General features: G+C 52.6%; 1 protein-coding gene across 5 annotated transcripts in view; it reads left to right on the top strand.

The window, feature by feature from the left end:
* Nek6 (NIMA-related kinase 6) overlaps positions 1 to 17308 on the top strand; it is a 72022-nt gene that overhangs the window by 40391 nt on the left and 14323 nt on the right. For all 5 annotated transcript variants that reach the window (XM_087652896.1, NM_182953.2, XM_087652898.1 and 2 more), the window contains 5 exon segments: positions 4978 to 5118; positions 6172 to 6234; positions 8427 to 8537; positions 13977 to 14085; positions 14942 to 15049. In XM_087652896.1, the coding sequence (XP_087509022.1) occupies positions 4978 to 5118; positions 6172 to 6234; positions 8427 to 8537; positions 13977 to 14085; positions 14942 to 15049 (532 nt within the window).

Below are 17308 nucleotides of genomic sequence, written 5' to 3' on the forward strand. Positions count from 1 at the left end.
CCAAAGCTAGTGGTTTTACAGAAACTAAGAGAGCCAGCAGCACATGGAAATCTGTTTGCTGAATCCTACCGTTGGCCTGTGAGGTCCACATAAACTGAGAAAGGCTAAGCTTTATCTGGCATTCCAGTGAATGGATGTACAGAGTCAAGAAGGGGAAAGCCATGAAGAACGATGCAGCTTGTATAAAAGGGGAAGGCTTTCTTGCATGAGAAGTCCCTGCTGACGTGTCTTCAGAAACCTGCTCTGGGCAAGCAGAGTTCACTTCTATTTGGAGAGAGGCATGTGCTTACTCTGCAGGGGTCTGGGGGGCAGCTGTCCATGGGTGTGTTTCACAGACCACAGTTTGTATGCAAACCCTCCCAGAGAGGTGATGGTGGATGGGGAAAGTTTAATGACCAAATGGTATCGGCTACTGAAACTCAAGGAACTGGGAAGATGGCTCAGTTAATAGTGTACTGCGGGCATGACCTCAGTTCAGGTTTTAGCATCCACATAAAAGCTATACACAGTGGCATACTTCTGTAACCCAGAACGAGGAAAGAGGGAGACATATGGGTCTCTGGGGTTCACTGACTATCTAGCCCAGCTGAATTTGGTGAGCCCTGACTTCAGTGAGAGACCCTGTCTCAAAATGTAGAGAATGATTGACATGCACCCTCCATGTGCACAAACACACACACACACACACACACACACACACACACACACACACACACACACGCAATGGAAGAATATTGGCTACTGATTGTAAATTTAGAAAATGGTTGATTGTTTCAGGCCTTTCTCTGAGTAAGCAGCCCTTGAGACTCACAGCCTACTGGAGGACCCTTTATAAACAGACACTGGAGGGCTTGAGGAAGAGCAGAGAGTGGGGTGGCTGGTTCTGTCCAGTGGATGTCCAGCAGTCAGGGACAGAATAGAGAGCATATTCTTAGGCTCCAGACCTGAGGGCAGGCCAAGCAGGTTAGAACCAGTGCTCAACACACACACACACACACACACACACACACACACACACACACACACACACACACATACACAGAGAGAGAGAGAGAGAGAGAGAGAGAAAGAGGGAGAGGGAGAGGGGGAGGGGAAGGGGAGAGGGAGAGGGAGAGGGAGGGGGAGAGAGAGCCAAAAGCAGAGAATCAGTGCTTGGTCACTTGAATTGAGACCACAGCAAAGGAGGAGGAGCCCATGTGGGTTTTAGAAAGATCCCTGGAAGCTGAGGCCTGAAGCTCAAGGAGGGTAGAATGGGGGCGGAGGGAGCAGTGTCCACAGGGAAGTGGCAGCTGTAGGAGATGGAGGTGTGGAAGGACCTCCGGTCTTCACCTTCCAGCCTCCGGCTGGCAGTGCCTTCAACTGCAGCGCTCTCCTAGCTAGGATACCAGACTCATCCCGTGGAGGGGGGACTGCAGTTTGGATGTTTAATGCCAATTGTAGTGTCTCTATGCTACAAGCAGTTCCTTGGTGTGTCCATGAGCTGACAGCCCATGAAGCCTGTAGTAGGCTCCTGAGCTGGGATGACGGCAGGGATGAATCGGGCTGACAGTGCCGTCTCAGAGAGGGAGAAGTCGCCAGTGCTCCGTTTCACAGGGAGGTGAACTGCTGTCTTGCTCCCGGGGGGGGGGGGGGGGGGGCAGTAAGAATGAAGGTTGGCTTCGGGTTTGAAATCGGCCACTCTGCCGAGCGAGGTTGGCCTTGCAAGGTGTCTGACAACATGGACTCTTTGTAAATTGAGCCCTTTTGTGCGATGCATATTTAAAACATTTCACTTCAGAGAAACCCAGTCTCCTGTAAGTTCCTTATACACATGATGTCAGATGTCTTTAAAGGTGAAATTCGTTTACAGGAAATGTCATGCTGATGAAGTGTGCTTCTTAAAATCATAGAAACAGTTGCCTTAAAATTAATGATGCATCACCAGTATGAGGGAGGAGAGGCCCATCCAGTGTAAAGATGATTAAAATTCAGGTCAGAAGTCTGACTTAGTCAGGCTAAATTTTTTAATGAGATTTCAGAAAATTAATTGGGCGAATGCATTTTTATCCTTCTAACGTGTAATTTTATGTTCCTGTTTAGGGAGTGAGCATAGGGGAGAAAAGGGTTTGTCGATGGCCGAGGCATATCGTGGTTCAAACATTTTAAACTCAAATTAGCAAAGGGGTTGGGGAAAAGGGGGGGGGGGGCAGGTATTTCTGGCCTAATTTGATCTGACTTGGAAAAGAAAGCCTGTGTTTCTCTGGGTTTTCTGGGGTAGGATGGGTGTCCTAAGGGAGTCATCTCCCATTATCCCCCTCTATGTCCTGCCTGGGCCTCAGAAAACTAGTGACATTTCTAGGAAGGATGCAGTTGGGGACAGTGACCATGCCCACCAGGCTGCTCCTGCTGTGTGTGGTCATGTTTACAGAGACTGCTTCCTCTTCCTCTTCCTCTTCCTCCTATTCCTCTTCCTCCTCTTCCCCATCCTCCTCCTGATCCACACACCCTCCCTCTGCAGTGCAGGCCTTCTCCTGGGGCCACTGTGCAGTGTGTGTGGGATTACTGCTGGGTCAGCAGCCTGCCCTTTCATAGCCCAGGTCATCTTGTTGCCTGCTCCTCCTTTGAGGGACAGCTGAGGGCCATCTCTCCCCAAAGGAGCCAGAGACTTCCCATTGAGGCATCCCTCCCTGCCCACAGTCAGGCCCAGGGTCACTCGGATTCCTAGCAAACTGGATCCTGCTGAGGGTAACCTGGGAAACAGGCCTGCAGGGACAGGGCAACATACAGACCTGGCCGGGAGGGTAAGAAGACTCCACACCCTTCCTCTCTCCTTGGAGTTAAATTAGGGTCAGGACTCTCATGTGTATGAGATGCCCAGCACTTGAGCAGAGGCTGCCCCAGAAGTAGCCTCCCACCCCAGTGGCCTAGCTGTGCCCCCAGTGCCATAGTACTTGTCAAGCTTCACTCTAGGAGACCGTTTCTCTAGTTGGGATGAATGGAGTATGACAGGGAATCTGAATCCGGGTCATCCATATGCAGGTGTGAGCTAGGACCTCAGTCTCAGTCACCCCACTACTACCAGCCCACATCCATTAGACTTTGGAGCCACTGTTGAACTGGGCAGTGTGGCCTCCTGGTTGGGCAGACTGTCACAGAGGTCTTCAGCCCACAGTTCATCCGCCCATCCTAATGAGAAGAAGGCCTCCCAGAACAAGTAACCTTGGTGATCACCCCGCTACATCCTCCACTGTGCCAGGGAGATGCTGAGGCCCAAGAGAGGAGGGCCTCACCCAGGACCACTAACAGCATAGTCGGGGTCAGACAAAGAACTCAAGTCCCTATTGTACCGGCCTAGGCCTGCAGGAAGAGTCCTTCCATCGGCTGTCAGGCATTCCTGGCAACTCTGAGGTACCACACAGTAGGTTCTTAATGCACACAGTAGGTTCTTAATGCACAGCAGCACATTGTCACCTCTACAGGTCTACCTCCAACCGAGGGCGCAGGAGCCACCTTGGTTCTTTCCAGGGGTGACTTCAGCTGTGCCCCTGTAGTTGGCCATGTAGCTTCACTCCTCCCGGAGCCTCGGAGGAGACACAGAGAGTGGGAGCTGGCTCTGCTGCACCCCACCAGCCCTCACTTCCCAGCAGTGGGGAAACGTGGGGCCCCACTCCGGTCTCTCTGAGGTAGCGGCTGTCCTGTGTCAGGCATGTATAGTGCCGGGGGAAGCTTGGCCTCTGAGGTGCTCACTTAGTGGGTAGGTAGGTACTGGCAATTCCTTAAGAGTTTGCCCAGTAGACATCATCTTCCTCTGGCTTGAGTCTGTAGTCAGGGATCTCTCCGAACCATCCTCCTCCAGTGCTCAAGATTTCAGAGTCAAGCCAGCCCAACATTGACTGTGCCGAGGGAAGCAGGCAGTGTAAGCATGGGCTGGCAGAAGGGCATCCGCAGTCTCCTTGTGTTGAAGCTTGGTCTGTTGCTATGTATTGTGATGCTAAGTACGGGTCCCCAAGGCCTGGTTGCACCAGAGACAGAAGAGTCCCAAGTAGACCCAAGTGATGGTATGTGATCTTGCCCTCAGGTTATTTCCGATTGGTGATTAAAGATGTCTACAGCCTAAGGCTGGGTAGAATTGAGATAGGCCTGGCTTGAGGTTCTCAGGCTTGGGGTTGGGGGAGACCATGAGGAGAGAGAGGAAGGTGGAGAGGGGAGAAGCCACCATGGGTAAGAATCTTAAAATGATGGCCATGTAGTTTGACCAAGTGGAGTTAAGAACAGCCCAGACAAAACATGGCAAGTTATACAGTGGGATTATCGACTGGGAATAGACATGATGTCATAGAGAAGAGACATCTGCTCAGCTCTTGTGCTCACTAAGGCTTATTATAAATATTAAGGGGGCTGGGGATTTAGCTCAGTGGTAGAGCGCTTGCCTAGGAAGCACAGAGCCCTGGGTTTGGTCCCCAGCTCTGAACAAAAGAACCAAAAAAAAAAAAAAAAAATTAAGGTCGTGTGTCTTTTATCCAGGAACTGAATGGTAAAAGGCAGGGCAGAAACCAGGATTGAGATTAGATATTGTCAGCAGTATCCCTGGTCAGGTCCCTCTGGTCCATCCTGGCTTTCAGTGCCGGTTCTGCAGTCTCCACAAAGTCTGGTTTTTCTTTGTCACTGTAACGGGGACAGGTTGTCCAGGGAAGCTCAGATGTAAGCTGCACACCTAAGGCTTGGGTCCCCTTTCTGATGGGCAGTGGCTGTCCTAGCTAATGGTGACTGACAGTGTCAGGACAATGACTATGGTGGGAGGGGCTGATGAGCCTAGAATGAGCCTAGAATTGTTCTGACACTTGTCACACACTCTACTTGTCAGGCCTGTTGTTGGGGGTGGGGAGTGAAATCTCTGCTTTGCTTAGAAGGTGCTGCTGGGGTGCTGGGGTCCTAGCGGTCTAGCCCTAAGCTTTTCACTTCAGCCTGACTGATCACCAATGCCTTTGTCTCCTACAGAGGCACCCAAACACCCTGTCTTTTCGCTGCTCACTGGCAGACTTCCAAATCGAGAAGAAGATTGGCCGAGGACAGTTCAGTGAGGTCTACAAAGCCACCTGCCTGCTGGACAGGAAGACAGTGGCTCTGAAGAAGGTGCAGGTGAGTTCAGGGCCAAGTGGCTTCACTGTGACCCTAACTTCTTAGGGGACTCAAGTTTAGCCCATGGTAAAACATAAAGGAAAAGAAAAGTATGCACACATTAGGCACCTACTGTATACGGGGATGTGTTCGGACCTGGGAGCCTGGCGATAACCCCGTGGGCTAGAATTATTGTCTCATCTTTCAGATGAAGAAAACAGTAGCGACTTACTAACACTCCCCACCTCAGGCTTTGCCTCAAAGGGGACAACCTGCCCTCTACAAGCCTTCTAAATGGAGGGGAGGTATATACAACAGCAAGGCCAGGCTAGGAAGACATAGCATGTGCCTAGAATCCCCACTCCACCCCAGCCTGGCTGCCTATGCCCATTATTCTTCTGGTTCTCCTACAGGGAGAACCAAGTGCCTTGGGCCCAGGAGACCCTGGACAGAGCGGGTAGCTTAGCCAGACACCCATGGGAGAGGACGAGAAGACACTGGCTGCGTAGTGTCAGCATTGACCTGTGACCCTCAGATTCTCTTTGGAGCACTGGGGCATCAGGCTCCCGCAGTTGAGATCCTGTCTGCTCTTGCCTTTCTAGAGGGCATTCTGGGCCATCGTACTTCTTTTGTGTAATGGCTGCTGTGCTGAGACATTGGCAATGCTGCCTTTGGGCTGTCCTTTTAGGTTTCTGGTGAAGGAGCTCTGACAGCATGCCACTTAGCAAGCCTGAGAGGCTGCGGGCCTCAGTCCCGGCTCTGTAAGCTGAATACAGGGACTCGCACCACATAGGAGGCATCATGGGACCCGGCAGCATAACATAGTTTCTGACTTGTGCTGTTGCTGCGAGAGTTGGGGCTCTCACTCCTCTGGGTCCTTGGGAGGGAGCAGGGTGAGCAGGGGCTTCCTTGAATCCCATTGGCAGTGGTTTTTTTTTTTTTTTTTTTCCGGAGCTGGGGACTGAACCCAGGGGCTTGCACTTGCTAGGCAAGTGCTCTACCACTGAGCTAAATCCCCAACCCCCCATTGGCAGTGGTTTTAACTGTTCTGTTTCTGGCTTCTTCTTGCTCTAGATTTTTGAGATGATGGATGCCAAAGCCAGACAGGACTGTGTCAAAGAAATTGGTCTCCTAAAGGTGAGTGGCCTGGATCAAGCTAGTCTTGGTAACCAGCTGCCAAGGTTACTATAGGTCAAGTATCCTAGGCCTCTCAAGATGGCGCATAGGAGCAGCAGGTATGTCTGAGATAGGCCCCTCCTTCCCATCCAATCTCCATGTTGATTTCCCCAGAGCCAGAGAGAGAACTTTCTGGACTAGACTTGGGCCCCAAGCAGGAGGGTGAGAAAGTACAAAAGCCTTGGGTCTCACTCCTGATGTCTTCCTCACAAGAGGCTTAATGAGTAGAGAGAGCACTTGCCATGCAAACCACCTGACTCCTGTTCCCACATCCATGTAAAGACAGGAGGACTGACTCAACAAGATTATCCTCTGACCCCCACACAGGTACCATGGCACGTACACACTCCACATCTCACACACACACACTCACACATCACAGACACACACTCACACATCTTACACACACACACTCACACATCACAGACACACACTCACACACACCTCTTACACACACTCACACACACATCTTACACACTCACACTCACACACACATCTTACACACATATCACACACGCTCACACACACTCACACATCACAGACACACACACTCACACATCTCACACACACTCACACACACACTCACACATCTCACACACACACTCACACATCACACATACTCACACATCACACACATCACACACACATCTTACACACTCACACACTCACACATCTTACACACACTCATACATCACAGACACACAAAACACTCACACATCTCACACACACTCACACACACACACATCACACATACTCACACATCACACACACACATCACACACACATCACACACATCTTACACACTCACACACACTCACACATCTTACACACACTCACACATCACAGACACACACACACTCACACATCTCACACACACACTCACACATCACACATACTCACACATCACACACACTCACACATCACACATACTCACACATCACACACACATCACACACACTCACACATCACACATACTCACACATCACACACACACTCACACATCACACACACATCACACACACTCACACTCACACATCACACACTCATACTCACACTTCTCACACACATATCACACACACATCACACACACACACACTCACACACACATCACACACACACACACACACACACACAATAATAATGAAGAAAAAGTATAGGGCTGGAAAGATGGCTCAGCAGCTAAGAGTACTGGCTGCTCTTCCAGAGGACCTGAGTTCAATTCCTAACACCCACATGGCGGCTCACAACTGCCTGTAACTCCAGTTCCAGAGGATCTGACACCCTTGAACAGTGCACATAAAATAATAATGATGATAAAAATAAATAACAAAAACTCGTAATGTTCTGTGACTGCAACTGAGGCTGGGTTACCCTCCAACAACCTTCTCATAACAACCACAAAACAATGCAGGAGACAGAGGAGAGTTTGAACAGGGCGATGGGACAGTCTGGACCTGCTGATGAGAAAGAGCGAGCTGTAACTCCTGCCTCACACCGTACACACGCGGCTGTGAAATGGATTAGTCTGAAAATGAAATTAAAGACTAAAGTCAGGAACAGTTCTGTAGTTTGTGAGCTGATTTGTGTGCTGTCATCCACCGAGAATTGCCCAGTCCCATCGGTCGGTCCCTAGCGCCCCCTGGGGTGTGCTGGCCTCCCCTAGCACGGGATCTTTGCACACCTACTCAAATCTCTGGCCTCAGCCATTCTCATCAGACCTGAGAAAGCAGCTTTTCCTGCTGGCTCAGACTAGCTGGACTCAAAGACTTCCAGAGCATTTAGAAAACATGCTGTCAGTCAGACCCTGGCTGCGAGCTAATGTCTGTAGTGGTATGGGAATCCTCTCTTGCTCCCCAAGACCCGGTAGCCATGTAGGTACAGTGTCACCACCAGGGAGGGTCCTCTTTCAGATGGAGCTGATTTCTACCACCCTGCCTGGGCTCTACTTACTTCCTCATCATGGAGTCCAGACTGGAGAGTCAGTCAGAGGTTCTTAGGGTAGGAAGGATTCTTAGTTTCCAAAGGACGGCTGAGACATTGAGAAAGGACAATGAGCAGAAGCAGTCTGAGCCTGGCAGAGGCTGGAGGGGTGTGGGGGGCAGGGCAGCACTGGGGCCATACCACTCATCGCTGGCGACTCCTCCTTGGTGCAGCAACTGAACCATCCAAACATCATTAAGTACCTGGACTCCTTCATCGAAGACAATGAGCTGAACATTGTGCTGGAGTTGGCTGACGCAGGTGACCTCTCACAGATGATCAAGGTCAGGAGCCCGGAGTGGGGTGGGCATGGGCTCCTCTCAGTGTGCATGGGCCGGGGCTGGGGGTGTTATGGAGGCTCCTCCATGGCCCAGCGATAGCTTGGCCTGGCTCTGACCTCAGCACCTATGTGGGGTACCCTCATCTTCCTTTCAGGCTTGAGGGAGTGCACAAAACAAAGTAGAATGGTGCCTACATAGGTTGGTGCCTGGGTAAGGGCTATGGTACCCAGAGGGGACTCTTTGGGCCAGCCACACTGCTCCAGCCCAGAGCACTTGGGGACACTTTTCTCAACAGGAAATAGTCAACACCTCCAAAAGTCAGACTCTGTATTTCCGTTTTAGGGTCACTATTGCTGTGGTGAAACATCAGGGCCAATAGCAAATCGGACAGGACAGGGCTTATTTAGTTTACACTTCCACATCACTGTTCATCATTGAAGCAAAGTCAGGACAGGAACTCAGGCAGGGCAGGAACCTGGAGCAGGAGCTGAGGCAGAGGCCATGGAGGGCGCTGCTTACTGGCTTGCTCGGCCTGCTTTCTTGTAGCATGGAGGACCACCAGCCCACAAAGGGCTGGCCCTCCCACATCAACACCGATTAAGAAGATGCCCCACAGGCTTGCCTGCATCCTGATCCTCTGGAGGTGTTTTCTCAATTGAGGTTCCCTCCTCTCCGATGACTCCAGCTTGTGTCAGGTTGACACAGATCGACCCTCTTGTCCGCTTGACACACAAGCACATCACTGTTAGGCCCACAGCCTTTCCTTTCTCATTCGTCCTCAAGATCACACATTAATCATAATAGAGAGCATTTAACAAAAACTTAAAAAAAAGATCCCACCGTCTCTACAAATTCAAACACTTTAAAAATTTGAAGCCTTTCAACTGTGGGCTCCTGTAAAATAAAAAAAGCAAGTTAAGCTCTTCCTCACTTCAATGGGGAAGAACCAAGGCACAGTCTGAACAAAGCAAAGCCAAACTCCAACTGCGTAAATCACTCCGAGTGCAGTGTCTGGGATCCACGCAGGATCTTCTGGGCTCCTTCGAGGGACTTGGGCTCCACCGTCTGCAGCACACACGGCTGGTCTTCTAGGCTCTGGCTGGCTCCCCTCCGCTGCCGCCGCTGCTCTTCTCAAACACCAGAGTCTTCTGCTGCACCTGGGCTGCACCAGTCGCTCCTCCTGGGCCCTCTTCTTGGTGCTAAGCCTCAAATTCTCCTCATGACCCCTTCAATTCTGGGGCTTTAAATGCTACTCTGGCTGTACCGTCACCAATGGCCTCTCGTAGTGCCGAGCCTCAGCTGCTCTCCATGACCCCTGCATCCCTTCGAAGCCACCTGGGTGACTCTTAAACACTACTAGTTCAGCTGCTAGCACAAGGTATGACCGTGGGCGCCTCTGAACGCATCTCCTGTGTGCCGGTCTTTAGGAAACACTACCAAGACTTTGCCTCAGTGAAGCTGGTGTCTTCTTAGTCACTACTGAGTTCTCATCCCCAGCTGACCAGCAAAGCGAGGTTTCACTCTAGTGGCTCTGGTCTCCTGTTAATCACTGCCAATTTTCCAGCCCCTGCTAAACAGAACCACAGATGCTTAATTCAACATACGCAGCAGTGCATTAAGCAGCGTGCCCTGTGGGTCCAACTGCCATTTCCTGTGGAAGGGGAAACTGAGGCCTAGAAAGGCTGCCTTGTCTGAGAACACCCACTACATAGGAACTCACACGACTTACACAGCCTTTGGACAGGTGATACCTTCATTACCCTTAGCGAGGAGTCCATGCCTTCTCTGTGAGGGACTGAGCAACTTTAACCCCGTAAAACTCAGCACCATATTCCTAAGCTGTCCTGTCCCCATCCCAGGACTCAGGAGTGAAACAACCATGTGTTTGGCTTCAGGGACGTGGCAGCTCCATTGGGAGAGTGCCGCTGTCAGCCACAGCCATGCTAAAGCACTGAGCTCAGAGAGGTTTAGTGTCCAGCCAAAGGCAACACAGCCTGTAGCCTCTGATCCTCACTTCTCCCTTGAGGCCCGTGTGTCCCTGCGGGCATAGGTCCTCATCTCTGGCCCCTAGAGTGGACCCCCATCACCTGCCTCCCCCTTGTCTGTGTGTCCTGAGTAAAGCAAGGCCATGCTCAGCCCCACACTGAGCTCCCAATTGTATTTGGCTATGGCGGATGTGGATTCTGTCTTCCCAGCAGGCACTGGGGATTGAGCAATTGTTTATCAGTTGCTCTTCTGAAATTCGGCCCCTAGGAATATGGTGTCGCTGGGAAGCGGCATTACTGAGCCGTTATCACCGGCTTTTATATTTCCGTTGACACGTTAATGCATTCGCAGGGGTGTTAATCTCCACACGCATCCCTGGTGGGAACAGACGTGATACATCATGTCTTAGGCCCCGTCACTAGTTTCTCCTTCACTTGCCATCCCCTCTGCACGTACCCCAAATATACGTGCAGCTCTCTGCTATCTCTGTACGCTAACCCCACTTCAGTCCATCACCTTTGCTGGTGGTGCCCCAGCCCTTAAGTTCTACCAGGAAGGCGGGCTGCAGAGTGAGTCAAGGTCAGGGCCTGTGGAATCAGAGGGGGCTTCCTGGAGGAGGTGGTTCCTAAGTGGAGTTGATGGGGAGATGGGGAGCAGATAGGGAGTGTAGAAGTGAGAAACTCCCAGAAAGCTGAGATGCACTGTGGGGGTGGTCAAGTCTTGGTACCAAGGGGTGGTCAAGTCTTGGCACCAGGCAAAGTGATGACCATGGGGGGAGGGGTGAAGTCTTGCAGAGTTTCTCAGTTCAGGCTCAGAATTGGGGACTGTGCTGAGTTCATAGCAGCTTCCTAAGACTTCCTAAGCTTCCCAAGAGGGAGCAGAAGCAATGGTCCTTGTGTTTGGAAGAGGGTTGGGTGGGGATGGAACAGAAGTAGAGACCTGGAGCCCCCTCCTTACCCTCCACTTCCCCTGTAGCCCATGGATTTTAGACTCCCCTGTAATCTCTCAATCTTGGAATGGAGTTGGAGACAGACAGCGGGGGGGGGGGGGGGGGCAGTGCTAGGCAAATGCTCCCCTCCCTGAGTCTAGTGCCTACCTTTCCTGGTGACCTTTTAGGAGAGAGGATTCTGGGAAAAGGCTGTAGGCCAGACGATTCTTCAGACTGGATAGCCAACCCACTACTTTCGTAGCCAGCCTCTCTCTGTGTGCCCTGAGCTAGCCCTGGCTTGGAGTTCAGGTGGGTCAGGCTACACCAAGAATTGAGTTTGGGTAGTGTGGAGGCTGTTCCTGCCCCAGCCTCACCCTCCATCCTCCCTAGCAGATGCCCCTCTTCTCCCAGCCCACAGCAGCTGACAGCACAGGTTCCTCATAGGGCTGACCCTGCTGCATCTGCAGCCAGCTAGGGATCTGGGGGCTATGCCCTAGCTGGACACACCTGGGACAGTTTAGCAGGCTTTGCACCCAGTTTCCTCATACCCAGCAAGGTGCCTGGGACCAGGTAAACTCTGTTGCCACACCTCTCTCATTCTTCTCTAAGTATCCAGGGGAACCCAGCCTTTGCAACCCCAAGCCTGGGTCACACCACAGTGTTCCCACTGGCCTTACAGGTCACTGGGCAGCAGGGCTTATGTCTGGAGGGCTTGCAGCCCCGGAAGCCGGTCAACCATGGTGCTGGCATTATTTACAAGGCTGGTGAGGCCCAGAGCCGCCACCGTCTGAAACCCACCAGAGACTCAGCGCCTTCCTACTAAATGTCAGCTGGCACTTATAGAATATGACATTTAGAAAATCACCACTCTCGGCTGCACACGTCCCCACGTAAACACTGTAATGAGGACCAAATAACATTATGGTGTAAATAACAGCCCGCCCAGCCTGGCATAGAGGCCTGGGGGTGGCCCAAAGCAGAGGTCTTCTGGGAGACCAGAACAGCTAGCTCTCCAGCTCCTCCTAGAAGGGCCTCGGGAGAGCCTCGAGGGGTTTTACTTCCAGGCCAGTAGCTTGCACCTATCACAGCCCTGTATCTGGAGGTGCCCAGCTCTAGATCCCAGCCTCAGTGCTCCTGATGCTTAGCCATGGGCCTGAGCCTCTCTGGGCATGGTCCCTGTCATGGATTCTCAGCGTCATTAGATGCGATGAGCTCACAAGGCCTAGCCAACCTCCATTTTGTAGCCCTCAGGGCCTTCATGCTGCTTGCTGAGGGCCCAGCAGCATGGCTGAGCATGGCCTGTGCACAGCAGGGCCTTCCTTCACCTCTGTTTCCTCCCCAGGTCCGGTGCTTGGCAATGGGCCACAGTGCTGCCTCTTGCCACTAGAAGCACAGCTTGGTGATAAGATAACTGAGGTACTAGCCATTGCCAGTACAGACCTGCTGCCCAGAGGCTCACACACCCTTACACGCACACACACGCACACACTCCCACACGCATATGCACACACACACACATGCATATGCACACGCACAGGCACACACAGCCTCTTATCTCAACTGTGCCTCAGGATATGTTCCTGCATTATCCTTCCAGAACCTTCTGTTTCAGTCCTCTTTCAGTGCAGCCTGGGGAGTTGTTTCTTAGCATTTTTCTTTCTTTTTTTCTCCCCCTGGTGGTTTGAATGTGGTTTACTAGGTATCCTGGCTAATTTTAAGTCAACTTGACATAGGCTAAAGATATCTGAGAGGAGGGAACCTCAACTGAAAAGAATGTAGCCATAAAATTCCACTATGGGTAGGCAAGACTGAAAGGCATTTTCTTAATTAGCGATTGATGCGGGAGGGCCCAGCCCATTGTGGGTGGTGCTGTCCCTGGACTGGTCTTGGGTTCTGTAAGAAAGCAGGCTGAGCAAGCCATGGGGAGCAAGCCAGTGAGCAGCACCCCTCCTGGCCGCTGCACCAGCTTGTGCATCTGGGCTCTTTCCATGACAGACTGTGATATGGAAGTAGTAGGTAAAATAAACATTTCCTTCTAAAGTTGCGTTGGTCATGGTGTTTCATCACAGCAGTAGAAACCCTAAGACACTAAGGCAAGGAGGTAGATTAATGCCTAAACCAAGCGTCTATTTGACAAAGATAAGCCCATCTCCTCAAGGGTTACTATGCCTTTAACAGTGCAGCCCGGGGAGTTGTTTCTTGGCATGACACTGAGACTTGATGATTCTGGGGACATGGGGACAGCAATGACTGTCTCTCAGGCCTGGCTTGGATGTCCTCCTCCCACACCAGGCTTGAACTGATGGGAGTCCTTACTCTCCCCAGCACCTGTGAGCAGATCACTGAGAGTCTCTTCCTCGGGATCTCTCTGGCCAGGCTCCGACCTCATGGTGCTCCTCTGGGCTGAAGAGTGGCGTCGACACAACATGCTGGCCCCTCACTGTTTGCTCAGCCTTTGCTGATGCGATCACTGTGCCACCCTTGCTGAAAGCATGCTTATCCGGGCCTGTCTGTCTGTCACCCTACAGTATTTCAAGAAGCAGAAGCGGCTTATCCCTGAGAGGACTGTGTGGAAGTACTTCGTGCAGCTGTGCAGCGCTGTGGAGCACATGCATTCCCGACGTGTGATGCACCGAGGTGAGTGCCCTGTGTGGCCAGGGCCTCTAGCCCTGAGCTCTCGAGCGAGCGCCCCAGGAGCTGTCCTGAGAACGAGGCCATTTAGTGTTCCCCATGCTGGGTACCCAACAGCTGCACTCACATCTGTTCCCTGTGAGGAGACACCTGTGAGGGCGAGGGAGTCTGACTGACTCTGATGCCAGCTTGTCACCACATGAGCTTCAGGGAATGGGGCCATCTCAGCACTCGTGACTCCCCTCGTCCCAGGTGCGGCCAAACCTGGTGCGAAGGCCTCTTTTGCCCAGAGAAAGAGTGTTTCCCGTGGGCTTTGACATCTTGGTAGGCATTGGCTGAGCTAACTATATCCCCACCCCACCCCAGAAAGTGCTTTCGGGAGGCATTTCGAGTTGTGAGGTGGTCAGTCAGGAAGGTGTCTTTCAGTTGGTATCACCTGTGTGAGGCCCTGCCCTGGTCGCTGCAGTGCGAAGCTTCCAGTCAGTGTCTGCCGTGCGGTTGACACTCGTCTGGCACAGGGGAGGCAGCTGTACAAAAGGAGAGCATAGAAATCTCTGCCCTCCATTCACAGCCAACCTGTGACGAAGGGGAAAACAGAGTCAGTTACAGATGAGGTAAATGAGGCTTCGGGGAGAAACTGTCCCCAGGTTCCACAGTGGGTGGCAAGCAGAGTCACAGGGAAGCCTCTCAGAGAAAGGAACCCTTCTATGGGCTTTGCTGTCTTAGTAGAAGTTGGCTTTGCCCTGAAAGAGGGCCTACCCTTCTCAGAAAGGTTCTTCATGGTCACTCCCATGCCTCCTGCCTCCCCCAATCCCTTCTAAGCCTGCTCTTCCCACACCAACCCCATGTCCTCGTCCTGCAGACATCAAGCCTGCCAACGTGTTCATCACAGCTACGGGCATCGTGAAGCTTGGTGACCTCGGCCTGGGCCGCTTCTTCAGCTCAGAGACCACTGCAGCCCACTCGCTAGGTAAGAGGCCTATGTTCCCCCACAGCCCCTGTAGGCCTGGGCGACCCGACCTTCGGAAGGGCATACATTCTCCTGGAACCATTTGCATTGTGTGGGGAAGATCTTTTTTGAGTCTTTTTTTTTTTTTTTTTTTTTGGTTCTTTTTTTTTTTTTCGGAGCTGGGGACCGAACCCAGGGCCTTGTGCTTGCTAGGCAAGCGCTCTACCACTGAGCCAAATCCCCAACCCCATCTTTTTTGAGTCTTAAGAGTTCCCTTGCTTCGGGATAGATCCAAAGTAGAGGAGGGAACTAAGGCCAGAGGGGGCCACTGCAGGGTGCGCGCAGGGGTTAGGGCGTTCTCCTTGTATCCCCAGGTCATCTCTCGAGTACTTTCTGGAAAGCTAGCAGACCCTGTCATACAGAAAGGGTTGCATCTGCCAGGCTTGTGGTCCTTTTGCCGTGCCCAATTGGCCCTGTGGCCTACTCCCCAGGTGGACCTCTTGCAAGACTGCGAAGAGGCAGCCTTGGGGGATGGGGCGGGGGGAGGGATGGATTGAGGAGGAAGCACAGCTGGGAAGGCGGAGAGGGAAGCACGCCCAGTTGTGGGAACTGCGCATGAGCATAAGCAGGTATCTGGGTTTGCGTCCAGGCCTTTGATGTCCCTGTTGGGAGGGTGGAGAGGGCTTCAGGTTAGGTGGGGCTGTGCCGGCTTCAGAATCTGTGTACCTGGTTTGTAAGAGCAAGACACTGGCTTCCCTTTAATTAGTTTAAAGAGCTGGCCAGTGGGACACAGAGACAGCTGTCTGTGTTGTTAGCCCAGGTGCAGCAGGGTTTCACCAGGAATCCATGAGAGGCCGGTGTCTCCCAGCTTCTCCCCCAGTCAGTTCCCAGCATCTCTCGGGATCACTGGGGGAGACCGAAGAGGCCGAGAGCCGGCATTGTCTGCGTCAACCTCCCAGAGAAACCTCTGGTTCTACTCATTTTCACCCGACTCCACGGCGCCAGTCTGGGTGTCTCCCATCACCCCGCACCTGGGTGCCTGCGGCCAGCCATGTGCCAACAGCAGCTTCTGGTGGCGGCATGGGTGTCCTGTGGGAAACTCCCCTCTGGAAACTGTTGCTGCTCATTCGGGTCATGGTGGCTCAGGCATGTACTCGTGAGAAATGAGCCAGCTGTTTGCAGGAGTGTGATGAGGCCCGGGAATACCTGGGCTGGCCTCTCCCTTGACTCCCGCGGCCTTCCCCAAGGACGCGAGGATGCTCTGTCCACTTCTCCACTGGGACTCAGGGAGTTGGAATGATTTCAGGGTCACATGGTATCCTCCAAGCTACAATGCTGACCAGTCCTGTGTAGTGCCTACTTCACAGGGACAGGCTTGAGCCTCCATCAGTCAGGGGTCCCCAGCTACTGACTCTGTGACAAGAAGGAGCCTCAGTTTCCCAGCCTGCTCTAACCTGTTTACTGAGGTTGGATGTCGGTGGCAGAACCTAGGGCCTCCCACAGGGCCGGCAAGTAAGTGCTCTACCCCTAATAATGTACCTCAGCCCCTGTCTGGCTTGAGAGTTTGGAAAAGGTCGGAACTCAGAGGGAAACTGTCAGAGAAGAGCAAAGGCGCTGCTTCCTGGGCCTGTCAGTCAGGCCCGAGTCCCACTCTGTCCTGTCTTGGAGAAGATGGCTGCGGTGGCTAGTCAGAGCTGGTTAGGATCGCCTTGTTAGGGATGACAGAGACCCGGCTCCTCCGACAGTGTGATTTTATCCGCTCAGACTGCTGCACTTATTACATTAATGAGAAGGAACTGGGACTCGGAAGAGTCTACCCTCACATGCCAGGCACCTCCTGAGGCCTCCTGAGCATGGACCCCGCGTGATGGGTGCAGAGGGCCTCCCAGGCCCATCCCTGCTCCAGGCCATGTGCACTGGACTCCAGGAGGCACCGTGGAGCTGAGGGTGCTCCACCAATCTGCCCTTGCTGAAACAGCTCTGGCAGCTGAGGCCTGTCCTCTGTACCTACCCTGGAGGTTGACAAGTCAGACCCACAACCCGGGACCAGAAATCTCCAAGCTCCAGGGGGGAGCCCGCTTTTACTACCAGTTCTGTATATAGCTAAGTGCGCACAAGTCTGGTTGGGCACAAAAAGGAGCTAATTGCTATCACACCGTGACACAGGAAGGATGTAGGGGCCCTTCACACCCTGTGTGTGACTATGAATTATTCATCTTCTGCATCTAATGTGCACCTACTATGTGGGAATGCTGGGGCAGTAGCCACATTGTCCTGGCA

This window comes from Rattus norvegicus, chromosome 3 (assembly GCF_021556685.1).
Source record: "Rattus norvegicus strain SHRSP/BbbUtx chromosome 3, alternate assembly SHRSP_T2T, whole genome shotgun sequence".
In the NCBI taxonomy this organism is placed as follows: Eukaryota; Metazoa; Chordata; class Mammalia; order Rodentia; family Muridae; genus Rattus; species Rattus norvegicus.